At 41.1% G+C, this 12,326-nt stretch overlaps 1 protein-coding gene across 1 annotated transcript; it reads right to left on the bottom strand.

Annotated features, from left to right (window-relative positions):
* Positions 1–5,620: 5,620 nt before the first annotated feature.
* On the bottom strand, positions 5,621–7,869 carry birc5b (baculoviral IAP repeat containing 5b). Its single transcript, XM_060937000.1, has 5 exons — positions 7,744–7,869; positions 6,314–6,423; positions 5,957–6,071; positions 5,778–5,863; positions 5,621–5,699 (listed from the first exon to the last, which is right to left on the bottom strand). The coding sequence occupies exons 1-5, from the start codon at positions 7,867–7,869 to the stop codon at positions 5,621–5,623; spliced, it is 516 nt and encodes a 171-aa protein (XP_060792983.1).
* Positions 7,870–12,326: the final 4,457 nt, after the last annotated feature.

Raw genomic sequence — 12,326 nt, 5'->3', positions numbered from 1 at the left:
CCGACTGGGCTGGAGTGTGGAAAGGAGCTATTAGTGGAAAAAAAAAAGATATTCTTTCAGCTATTTCTGATTCTTTCAAATATTTGGATGGCATGGTGGTGTAGTGGTTAGCCCTGTCGCCTCACAGCAAGAAGGTTTTGGGTTTGAGCCCAGTGGCTGATGGGGTCCTTTCTGTGTGGAGTTTGCATGTTCTCCCCGTGTCCGCGTGGGTTTCCTCCGGGTGCTCCGGTTTCCCCCACAGTCCAAAGACATGCAGGTTAGGTTAACTGGTGACTCTAAATTGAGCGTAGGTGTGAATGTGAGTGTGAATGGTTGTCTGTGTCTATGTGTCAGCCCTGTGATGACCTGGCGACTTGTCCAGGGTGTACCCCGCCTTTCGCCCGTAGTCAGCTGGGATAGACTCCATCTTGCCTGCGACCCTGCACAGCATAAGCAGTTATGGATAATGGATGGAAGTTTCTTTTAAATACTTGATAAAGCGATATATCTGGCTTTCTGCGTACCGCCATTTTGTTTTTCTCTACTCACGGTACATGAGCTGATAGCTTAGGAGTAGAGTAGCCAATCAGAGCGTACGATTGCTCATATCCAATGAATGTGGATAGAATAAAAGAGGTTGTCCCTATACATTATACATGATTATCTGAATAATATGAAATCACACGAGAAGACGTATTTCAACGTTATACTTTGAAATTACACGTGAATTCGATGAGAGGAAAAATAAAACCACGTGCCTCACATGTGAAGCCTGTAAGTAAAAAATAAAATAAAATAATGCAAAATGTCTCAAAACAATCCATGCTTATGTAATACTGAAATATTTAGCTTCTCAAACCAATAACGACGACTCTACAGGCTTCTTGCTAGTCAGTCGGGGTTTGAAAATTGATCTCCATAGACACTTGGCTAGCTATTACATAAATATTTAATCTACCATCAATAATAGGATTTTTGTGGTAAATAATTCAATATTTTGCATGAGATTAAACGCATTAACAGGCTAAAAACGCTGCTTTTAAAATTAAAGTTAATGCACATGTGCGTATTCAATATACTACACATAATGTATTTCGCATGTGATCCATTTAAACACATCAGAGATGATAGATTTGCAAAACCTGAATGAACAAGAAGCTCCATTTTAAAGAAAAAAAAAACTGGTATAAATATAACTTACCGATACTTTTTAAAATTATAATCGCCACTTAAACCAGACTGTTTGTTGTGACACAAGAGCCCAGCCTTCATTCAACGGCCTCATGTGCTCTTGTGAGTTTAACCCCACACCTCCAGGTGAGGCCCTCATCATTAATTTGCGCCGCATGTAATAAGCACTGAATGGCTTTGATTATGGGGTTGGTTGAAGTGGGGGGATGCTGAGCGGAGGTGAGGGAGATGGGGAAAGGCCCCTCCAGTGTAAGATGAGGAGAGCTGAGGGACTGGGAGGGAGGACCCGCACCCACACACAGCAACAGATGGGCCCCAATGGTGCTCTCAGGTTGTAAACTTTCTGTTGGGAACATCTGTCCGTTTGTCCATATGCCACACACACACACAACCAAAACAACTTGCTAACCAGCCACTGTTTGAAACACACAGTCACTTAAACTAATCACTCAGAGGCAGTTAGTGCAAATTATTTTGCTTATACAGAGATAAAAATTAATCAGAAGAATAATGCTAACAGCCAATGCTAATTCTCTGATTAACATATACCCTAAATATTGTCCAAATCCCCAGCACCTGCTACACTTGGCTTGTGCACTACTAGTGCATCTCAAGCAATTAGAATATGGTGAAAAAGTTTAATATTTTCCATCAGTTATTTAAGAAAGTGAAAACTTAATATATTCTAGACTCATTACATGTAAACAAATGTTTTAAGCATTTTTCTATTTTAATTTTGATAATTATGGCCTACAGTGCAAACAATTAATCCCATCTCATTATCTCTAGCTGCTTTATCCTGTTCTACAGGGTCGCAGGCAAGCTGGAGCCTATCCCAGCTGACTACGGGCGAAAGGCGGGGTACACCCTGGACAAGTCGCCAGGTCATCACAGGGCTGACACATAGACACAGACAACCATTCACACTCACATTCACACCTACGGTCAATTTAGAGTCACCAGTTAACCTAACCTGCATGTTTTTGGACTGTGGGGGAAACCGGAGCACCCAGAGGAAACCCACGTGGACACGGGGAGAACATGCAAACTCCGCACAGAAAGGCCCTCGCCAGCCACAGGGCTCGAACCCGGACCTTCTTGCTGTGAGGCGACAGCGCTAACCACTACACCACCGTGCCGCCTGCAAACAATTAATATTTTTTAAGATTTTTTAAAAATAGAGTATTTCATTTTGAGTTTGAGTAAAACAGAATAAATACCATGCCTCTCATGTTCTAGTACATGCTACCACAATCATGGGGAAGACTGTTGTCCAGAAGATGATGATCGATGCCGTACACAAGGAGGGTAAGCTACAGAAGATCATTGCTGAAAAGGCTGACTGGAAAAGGTGCACAAGCAACAGACATGAGCGCAGCCTTGAGAGGATTGTCAAGAAAAGTCGATTCAAGAACGTGGGAGAGCTTCACAAGGAGTGGGCTGAGGCTGGTGTCAGTGCATCAAGAGCCACCATGCACAGACGACTTCAATAAAGGGGCTACAACTGTCACATTCCTACTATTAAGCCACTCCTGAATCAGAGACAGCATCAGAAGTGTCTAACCTGGGCTAAGGAGAGAAAGAACTGGACTGCTGCTCAGTGGTCCAAAGTCGTTTTTTCAGATGAAAGTAAATTTTGCATTTCATTTGGAAATCAAGGTCCTAGAGTCTGAAGGAAGAGCGGAGAGGCACAGAATCCAAGGTGTTTGAAGTCCAGTGTGAAGTTTCCGCAGTCTGTGATGATTTGGGGTGCCAGGTCATCTTCTGGTGTTGGTCCACCATGTTCTATCAAGTCCAAAGTCAACGCAGTGTCTACCAGGAGATTTTAGAGCACTTCCTGCTTCTGTCTGCTGACAAGCTTTACGGAGATGCCGATTTCCTTTTCCAGCAGGACTTAGCATCTGCCCACAGTGCCAAAACTACTAATAAATGGTTTGCTGATCATGATATTACTGTGCTTGATGATTGGCCAGCCAACTCGCCTGATCTGAACCTCATAGAGAATCCGTGGAGTACTGTCAAGAGGAAGATGAGAAACACCCGACCCAAAAAAGACGGACGAGCTGAAGACCGCTATCAAAGCAACTGGGGCTTCAATAACACCTCAGCAGTGCCACAGGCTGATCACCTCCATGCCATGCCGCACCGATACAGTAATTTGTGGTAAAGGAACCCCAACCAAGTGTATAAATGAACATACTTTCCAGAAGTTGGATATTTCTGTATTGTAAATCCTTTTTTGATTGAGCTTAGAAAATAATGTGAGATACTAGATTTCTGATTTTCATGCACTATAAACCATAATCATCAAAATTAAAACAAAACAGGCTTGAAATATTTAACTTCACATGTAATAAATATAGAATATATGAAAGTTTACCTTTTTGAATTAAGTTATAAAAAAAAAACTTTCACAATAATCTGTTTGAGATACACTAGTATATTGCAGCTCCAACACAAGAAATATCTTCTTAAATGATTAGTGGTTCTCATCACTGCTGCATCACCTTTCCTCCAAAATGTCTACTTTCCTATTTGCTCTGTACTGAGAGGATAAAAGCAGCTGATTGAGTCTCTGTTTCCTGAGAGCTGCATTACACATTAATCCAGAACAGTAAGGGGGAGATGGGATAGTACCTCTAATCCTACCTCCCTCCCAATACCAACCTGCACTCATTTTGTTCCACCTAAAGTGAAAAACATCACACCAACATAATTTATATTGTCTTGCACGTTTAATTCTACCTGATGTGAGGTAAATCAGTGTATTAAGTACACAAAGCACACACCAAGACAGTGTCTGTACATTCATGCAGCAGGAATAAAATATCTGAATGAAAAACTTCAAGCATGCTTCATGCAGTTATTGTTTAAAAATGATCCTTGAACAGAAGTGATTGTACAAGTTGCATTATTGTAGTTTAGTATAAATCTACTTTTGTTTTGGAAAACGTTTGCCTGGGACATGAATACCAGTGCTTCTTTCAAAAGAAAAGACACCCAACAAACAGGTATTTTAAAATGAAACCATTAAAAATCAGCCACAGTTCATTGCAGTGTCGTAGTCAAGTCACTAAACCTCAGGTCCAATCTCAAGTCCCCAGTGTTCAAGTCCAAGTAATTAAAAAAAAAATTTCAAGTTGAGTCCAAGACTCCAACTGCACCATTTGACGGTGGCTGTTGTTGCTGCCTTTATATGAAAGCATCTCTGCTACTGCGTTGGACTAATGTTACTGCTTGACTGCCCCATTTTAGTTCATAGGCTACCAATAAAAAGCTTGCTCATCTCTCAGCAAGCCCCACCCACCATCAACAGAGCAAATAACACGAGAAGGTTAACACTAGCTAGTTCATCGCTCTCCAAGCAAGCGCCACTATCAACAGAGCAATGAACAGTGTCATTTTTCTTGGTGGAGTCTTGCCACGTGACAATTGAAGTCCCCTTGATAGTTCTTCTACATATGGAACACATAGCAGTGCATTTTTATCTACCCACTGCATGAGAAATCTGTATAAGCAAAGCAGACAACCCTAGGGGTGTTCTGGCACCATTAACGTTAGCTTGTTCCTGGACATGTATGAATGTGCATTCTGTTGCACAAAAACTTGTGTAGATATATGCCAAAAAATAAAGGGGGGGGGGGAGAAAAAGAGTCCTCATCTCCAATTTAGGAATCCAAAATGGCAGTTAATGCACGAGTCAGAGTTCAAGTCCTTAAAGTTAAGGCACAAATCCAAGACTTGTACACTACAAGCCTAATTCATCCTGTACAAGTTTTGGCTATTTATTGCCTTCTCCATTCCACCTGCAGGACCCCCTTTAAAAGGGAACTTGTACTTGTTTGATGTATAATGAACCTTGGGATTCTACCACTAATGTCCCCCAAATGTGGAGCCCCACTCAGGTTCTTCACAAACCCTCGAGAACACAATGTTCTGAAAGTTATTTCTACATTAGAGAGTATCAAAATAACAGAACCTGAATCAGTTCCTCCATGCACCTTTATGCTAATCCCATCAGAGGATGGGCATTAAAGTTAGACCACTTGTTACATGAAGGCAACATGATACCTAGTAAGAAGTCATGTTTTCTGGTCATCCTGTGACTTCCTGTTGTAACAAACCTCTGCACCACATTGAATACCATAGTGCAGGCCAGAAGAATTTAATATTTTCTACCTTCACATAGAAGCATGCTATATTACTTTAGGATGCACCATTTGTGTCCCCTTCCTCCTATACAGTGTTCAAAGTGACAGATGTTGCTTGGGCAACAGTTGGTATTGAGTGGGAGGAGCTTAAGACCATCTGCCCAGGGTCAAGGTTTGGATGAGTGGGGGCTCCCAAAAAAAAAAAAAAAAAAGTGTGGCAAGTTGAGCTAAACGGCTAAAATGTGGTAAACATTTCATTAGGTTCCTGCAGGATTTGTGGGAAGGCAGAGCAAATACTCTTAAGAATTCAGTTTCCACCTCCTCACAGAGCACCAGTCAAGCAAAGAACCCTGTACAACACTGCCTCCCTGTGGCCTTCTGACAAAGGAGCCAAATTAAACAGACTCAGAACTTTATTGATAATTACAGATAAAAACAACCTGGGGAAAAAACTACAAGATGTCAAAAAGAGCCCTCAAATTTTTGCTGGTGTTTTCCACTTCGTCACGGAAGTGCGCAATCTTCATGTGTACCATTTTCCTCTGAGTTGAGAAAGGACAGAAGTTGCAGTGAGTGGATGTAGAACAGTTCAAACATATGCCATCTTTAACAGTTTTGTTTTAAGCAGATTATACTATGTAATTGCGAATCCTCCCATGCTCGAGTCGGAAAAACTCGACAGCTGTGAGCTCGTCAAAGGACTTCATCTGTAGGAACCCGCAGTCTGGAGAACGTTTTGCATGCTCAGACCTTGGAACACAAATTTAACGCGTTTCAGTGATCAAAAAGTACACATACAGCACTGTCCAGAGTACAGCCATTTAGATTCTCTTGTACCAAAATGCTTCTATAATACATTAAAACCTGGGGGGGCCCCCTCCAACATCTCCCCCAGATATCTGGTACAGATACTAGACCTCTACTCCAATTTGCAACAGTGACAACAGCAGGGGATGGAGATTTAAATTCACCACTAATGAAAGCAGGCTTACCAGGGAATATCATCTGGCTCCCAGCCTTCCAACTCTTTGAGGCAGTAGAAACAGCAGGCCACATCAGGCTCATTCTCACTAGGACAGTGCACAAAACCTGCCATGGCCATCTGTAAGTAAAGATACATTTCTATGACTAGTTAAAAAGACATCACATTGATTTCATTAGCTGCAATGGAATAAGTCAATCCAGTAAGTGACCAAAAAAACCCACCATTTAAACTAGCTTTATTTGGTCAAGCATTTACAGTATGCAGCCTGACTTGGAACAAAAGTTAATTAGACTGGCATCCCATCCAGGGTGTATTCCTGCTTCACACCCACCCAGCATAGGCTTTGCTGCACCATAGCCTTGAGAAGTGATCACTGAAGACAAAGACCTAGCTTTCAGAACTGTAGGGAAGGGCAGGGAGACTTGGGGACAGTTTGGTTGAAATTTATAGGAATAAAATCAGAAGTTACATGGTGCCCATTAGAGTAACCTACTTCCACTGGAGCCACAAAACTTGATACTATAGCAAGGTTTGTCCAATTAAACATTTGGCAACCAAAACTTGTATTTTGTACTTAATCTGCTGGTGAATTTGGGATTTGTTAAGTTACATAACCTAGAATTTAGATACAGATTTTTTTTGGGGGAGGGGTAACAATCTCTCCCAAAATGGCCAGATGGGGAGAGTTCATGTTACAAGTTCTCTTATGGTTTACAAATAAGAGCTTAAACTAGAGTGGGCATGTACCTCCTTCATTCCTTCTTGAATGGAACTGCTTCTCCTTAGGTTTGGGTAAACTGACTTTTCTGTCACTGTACCAACATTGTTCATACAGTGGGTAGGTTAGATTTTATAGAAATAAACATGTAGGTTTAGGCATTTTATTCTTGTTCCTAGGGAAGGAACCCCCCCCCAAAAAAACCCCGAAGGCCAGTACAGGTGATAAGCTGAGAAACTAATGTTGTGGTAAGAGTATAGCAAGTGCCCTCAAGTATTATGAACTTCATGCTAATGGCAAAGGAAAAAAAAATACAAAAACTGAAAACAAGTCTCAAGTTTCCCCCACTCTCCCCTATTATAACTGACAGGAGTTAAAGTACATATTTCAGGTATTCCAGTAAGCCATAGCCAAGATATACATTTCTCCACAAGGTTATCATGCCTTTAGTGAGCCTGGATATACTGGCAATATACAGGAATTAACTTTAGATGAGCTGATGGTTAAAACAGTCCTGTTTGTTGTTCGTGGTTAACCATAAGACCCCCCCAACACCTATTAGAGAGCCAATTATTCAAGCCAGTGTGCTGTCAGGAGTAAAGATTACAGCAGAAAACCAACTCAATACACAGTGAAATAAAAGCAGCCCTCAGGGTGTTAATCTAAACAGGAATGTTTTATTCGCCACTAACCCAGTAAACAATGTTAGTCGACCTCACCTGCTCAGGTGTGCACTGACAGTCCTCACGGAAGGGCCAATCTGCAAATGTCTGTAGGCGCCTCTCAAAGCTGTACATTTGGTCAAAAGCCAGGAATCTAGCAGCAATAACATCTGAGTAAGACATAGTGAACCACACGTTGAATAAAAATTGCTCACAATGAAGACACAACCTCAAAAGACTATTTTTATGCTGTCACAAAAGCAGTGGCTCTAATTAAGCAGCCATGATTGATCACAAGGTTCAGCTGAGGCAAAATGGTGGCTAGTTTTCAATAATATGTAGCCACAAATTCACAGATTAAAGCAAGAAATTGGGTTAGTTGAGCTCTATTTTTTTTATTTATTTCACAAAGTACCTAATTAGTTGTATTTTAAAACGAATCAACCACAGAGACATGAAGTAAATTGATCATTTTTAGCTGAGATGACTGATAATAGAGGAGAGTGGGGTCAGTTGGAACAAGCAACGTTGTCAATTCTTTTACCCAGAAAGCAAACATCAGGTCAAGGTTTACTAACCTGCTCTTTGTGTCCATGTCTTTTTTTATACTGTGCAATAAGGGATTTGTGCAATGTTTCCGGTTGAACGTAGTTGTGGGTGTGTTTGACTGTTTTTATAATTGTTACAGTGTTTTTAGGTTTTTTTTTTAAATTAAATATTAGTTTGCTAGTTCATTAGTTTACAGTTGTCTCTGTGAGTTTGACTGTTTTTATAATTTATATATATATATATATATATATATATATATATATATATATATATATATAGTTTGTTTTAGCTTAATTTAAATCCGTTTATTAGTTTGTTTTACACTGATGAGGATTGCACTCCAGTTTTGTTGTACGTTACAATGAAAATAAAGATATTCTATTCTAAACATTTATTGAAATATTAAATCAACATGGGTGGCACGGTGGTGTAGTGGTTAGCGCTGTCGCCTCACAGCAAGAAGGTCCAGGTTCGAGCCCCGTGGCCAGCGAGGGCCTTTCTGTGTGGAGTTTGCATGTTCTCCCCGTGTCTGCGTGGGTTTCCTCCGGGTGCTCTGGTTTCCCCCACAGTCCAAAGACATGCAGGTTAGGTTAACTGGTGACTCTAAATTGACCGTAGGTGTGAATGTGGGTGTGAATGGTTGTCTGTGTCTATGTGTCAGCCCTGTGATGACCTGGCGACTTGTCCAGGGTGTACCCCGCCTTTCGCCCGTAGTCAGCTGGGATAGGCTCCAGCTTGCCTGCGACCCTGTAGGAGGATAAAGCGGCTACAGATAATGAGATGAGATGAGATTAAATCAACATTTCTGACAATGTTAATTTCATTGACTCATTGAAACCCTGATGTTTGATTCTTCATCACTTTTGCACAGACTCAGCGTCAGATCAAATTGAATTATCGGGCATTAGGGTAACCTTGGGGTGCACAAATTTTCCATTTGAAAACTCTTGACAACAAGCAACGTTGTCAATTCTTTTACCCAGAAAGCAAACATCAGGTCAAGGTTTACTAACCTGCTCTTAGTGTCCATGTCTTTTTTTATACTGTGCAATAAGGGATTTGTGCAATGTTTCCGGTTGAACGTAGTTGTGGGTGTGTTTGGCTGTTTTTATAATTGTTACAGTGTTTTTAGGTTTTTTTAAATTAAATATTAGTTTGTTAGTTCATTAGTTTACTGTTGTCTCTGTGAGTTTGAATAATATGAGTTTGCCTTCAATAATACACCAAATCATCAACTCAGAATCTCTCTCTCACACACACACACACTGCTCTGTGCACATCATTAAAACATCATGAGAAATATACTATAGACACATCTCTTACTGAATAAATTCAATCAGACCCAAAAATCAGGCAACATTTACGTAATAATCATGAAAGACGCAGGCGGCGAGTGAAACATATTAGAGCCCAACTCCGTCTGGCTAATACCGATGCTAACTGTCCCTTATATGCGGACTTATCTTGACATCATGACCACAAATCAAGCATAGGATTCTCATCTCATTCTCATTATCTGTAGCCGCTTTATCCTTCTACAGGGTTGCAGGCAAGCTGGAGCCTATCCCAGCTGACTACGGGCAAAAGGCGGGGTACACCCTGGACAAGTCGCCAGGTCATCACAGGGCTGACACATAGACACAGACAACCATTCACACTCACATTCACACCTACGGTCAATTTAGAGTCACCAGTTAACCTAACCTGCATGTCTTTGGACTGTGGGGGAAACCGGAGCACCCGGAGGAAACCCACGCGGACACGGGGAGAACATGCAAACTCCACACAGAAAGGCCCTCGCCGGCCCCGGGGCTCGAACCCGGACCTTCTTGCTGTGAGGCAACAGCGCTAACCACTACACCACCATGCCGCCAAGCATAGGATTACTTCCCTAAATGTAACCTTATGCAAATATGACCAACAAGGTCTGATTTTTTTCCTTTTCTTATTTTTGCTTTTATTGCATTTCATTTAACATGAATGTTTTCACTTTTAATATGATTAATATAAAGTAATTAATAAAATGCAGGATTTGGTGCGGGCGGCACGGTGGTGTAGTGGTTAGCGCTGTCGCCTCACAGCAAGAAGGTCCAGGTTCGAGCCCCGTGGCCAGCGAGGGCCTTTCTGTGTGGAGTTTGCATGTTCTCCCTGTGTCCGCGTGGGTTTCCTCCGGGTGCTCCGGTTTCCCCCACAGTCCAAAGACATGCAGGTTAGGTTAACTGGTGACTCTAAATTGACCGTAGGTGTGAATGTGAGTGTGAATGGTTGTCTGTGTCTATGTGTCAGCCCTGTGATGACCTGGCGACTTGTCCAGGGTGTACCCCGCCTTTCGCCCGTAGTCAGCTGGGATAGGCTCCAGCTTGCCTGCGACCCTGTAGAACAGGATAAAGCGGCTACAGATAATGAGATGAGATGAGAATTTGGTGCTTGGCCTGTTGGTGAATGGGGCGAGAGGATGGGGCACAATAACTCATTTAGGGGAACATATTTTTGCATCCTTGGTTAATACTGAAACAACATTGAAATTAGGAGTGTAGTTGTAAGAATAGAAATGGGTGAACTATGAATTCTGTGATTAAGGTACCATAAGGCAGGCCACGACATACCGGTAAATATTGCTATTCAGAATATTTGTTTATTTGTAGAATGCATATTACTGCACAAATTGTTTAATTACCAAAAACATGTTCAATACCATTTTATTTTATCATAGACTTCATGGCACAATATCGAAGCTCCATCGGTAACGGGATCATTTCATGATCATTAAAGCAGAAATAACAATCCTGCTATTAATTAATAGCTTTTTGATCATATCACATAATAATTTCCTGGTCAACTATAAATTGATGCTCAATCAATTATAATCTGGACAGCTATAAATCACTGTTAATCCAACATTCATCATCATTAACATTACTGCACTGTCGGGTTTCATCTGTATTATATTAATCAGTGATCCAACATTTATTTAGCGCTGAGAATTCAGTCTCAACCATAATGATAATTCAGATGGAAAATTATTATTTGTTTTAAATATTGTCTTGCTATCTGGGTAATGCTTAGATCCTTGTCAAAGATCTTAATTAAGAGATGAGTGTGCTTGAACAGAACCACAATGTCGTAATTACAACTTGAGAACTCTGATTTTTCTATTAGCTCTGACTTTCCAAATTGGAGGCGCTGCCAATATAGATGTGGCACCTACAGCAGACAGGATGAAATAAGTAGTAATTTTCAGTTGTAGTTTGTACAGTTTTGTTCTATACAGTTTGTTTGTATGCATTTTGTGCAAAGCTTTGCATGGATGTCGATAAGGAATAGCCTACCTACTCTCACTGTCATTTTTCATCACTCAGACCCACCTGAACACACAAAATGTCATAATCATGACCTCCAAACTTTTCTACAAGCTTCCAAACAGGACTTTGATGGCATTCTCATGAAGTTGCTTGAAATTGCCAGGTGACTTCACAGAATAATTTGGATATTTTCTGAATCAAAAGTCAAAGTCCCTTCCACACCAGGATCTGGTCTTCCCAGGCAGTCTCCTTTCCCAGTACTAACCAGCTCTTTGAGGCGCATGGGTGCAGCACCGATCTCCATTTCCATAGCCCTCGGCCTCTCGCCTATACAGCTAGGATTACAGTGGGAGGCTGGTCCTCTGGTAACCGCGAGAGTTTGACTTCCTTACTCGCATCTGTATTGCAGCGTGCCTTGCCAGATGGCAGTAGGTACCATTTTTATGATGGCCTTTGGTACGACCCGACCGCGAGTAGAACTTGTGATTGAGAGACAGACACGCTAACCACTAGACCAGCTCATGGTCTATTTTCTGAATAGTTATGGTTAATCTTTTGAGAGAATAGCATACAGTTTATGAGAATATGAAATAATAGTGTATAAAGTATAACTTATTTGCTACAGAAATAAGTAGTCTTTGGTCATCATACCACAAACTAACTATTTGCATATTTCTAGAGTCAAACAAACTATTTAGAAGCAGAAGCCTTTATTTATCACATGTACACTCAAGCACAATGAAATTCGTCCTCTTCATTTAACCCATCTGAAGCAGTGAACACACACAC

Source organism: Neoarius graeffei, chromosome 13, assembly GCF_027579695.1.
Source record: "Neoarius graeffei isolate fNeoGra1 chromosome 13, fNeoGra1.pri, whole genome shotgun sequence".
NCBI lineage: Eukaryota > Metazoa > Chordata > Actinopteri > Siluriformes > Ariidae > Neoarius > Neoarius graeffei.
Note: the sequence above shows the minus strand (reverse complement) of the source record. Positions and strands in the feature narration are given on the sequence as shown.

What these genes read in the sequence shown, in the direction of transcription:
- birc5b (XM_060937000.1), bottom strand. Translation starts at nt 7,869, where the DNA reads ATGTCTTACTCAGATGTTATTGCTGCTAGATTCCTGGCTTTTGACCAA. An exon ending in GAGCCAGATGATATTCCCTG is followed by an intron (nt 6,072 to 6,313) that starts GTAAGCCTGCTT and finishes TTGTGTTCCAAG; the next exon opens with GTCTGAGCATGCAAAACGTT. An exon ending in AGGGCTCTTTTTGACATCTT is followed by an intron (nt 5,700 to 5,777) that starts GTAGTTTTTTCC and finishes CTCCTTTGTCAG; the next exon opens with AAGGCCACAGGGAGGCAGTG.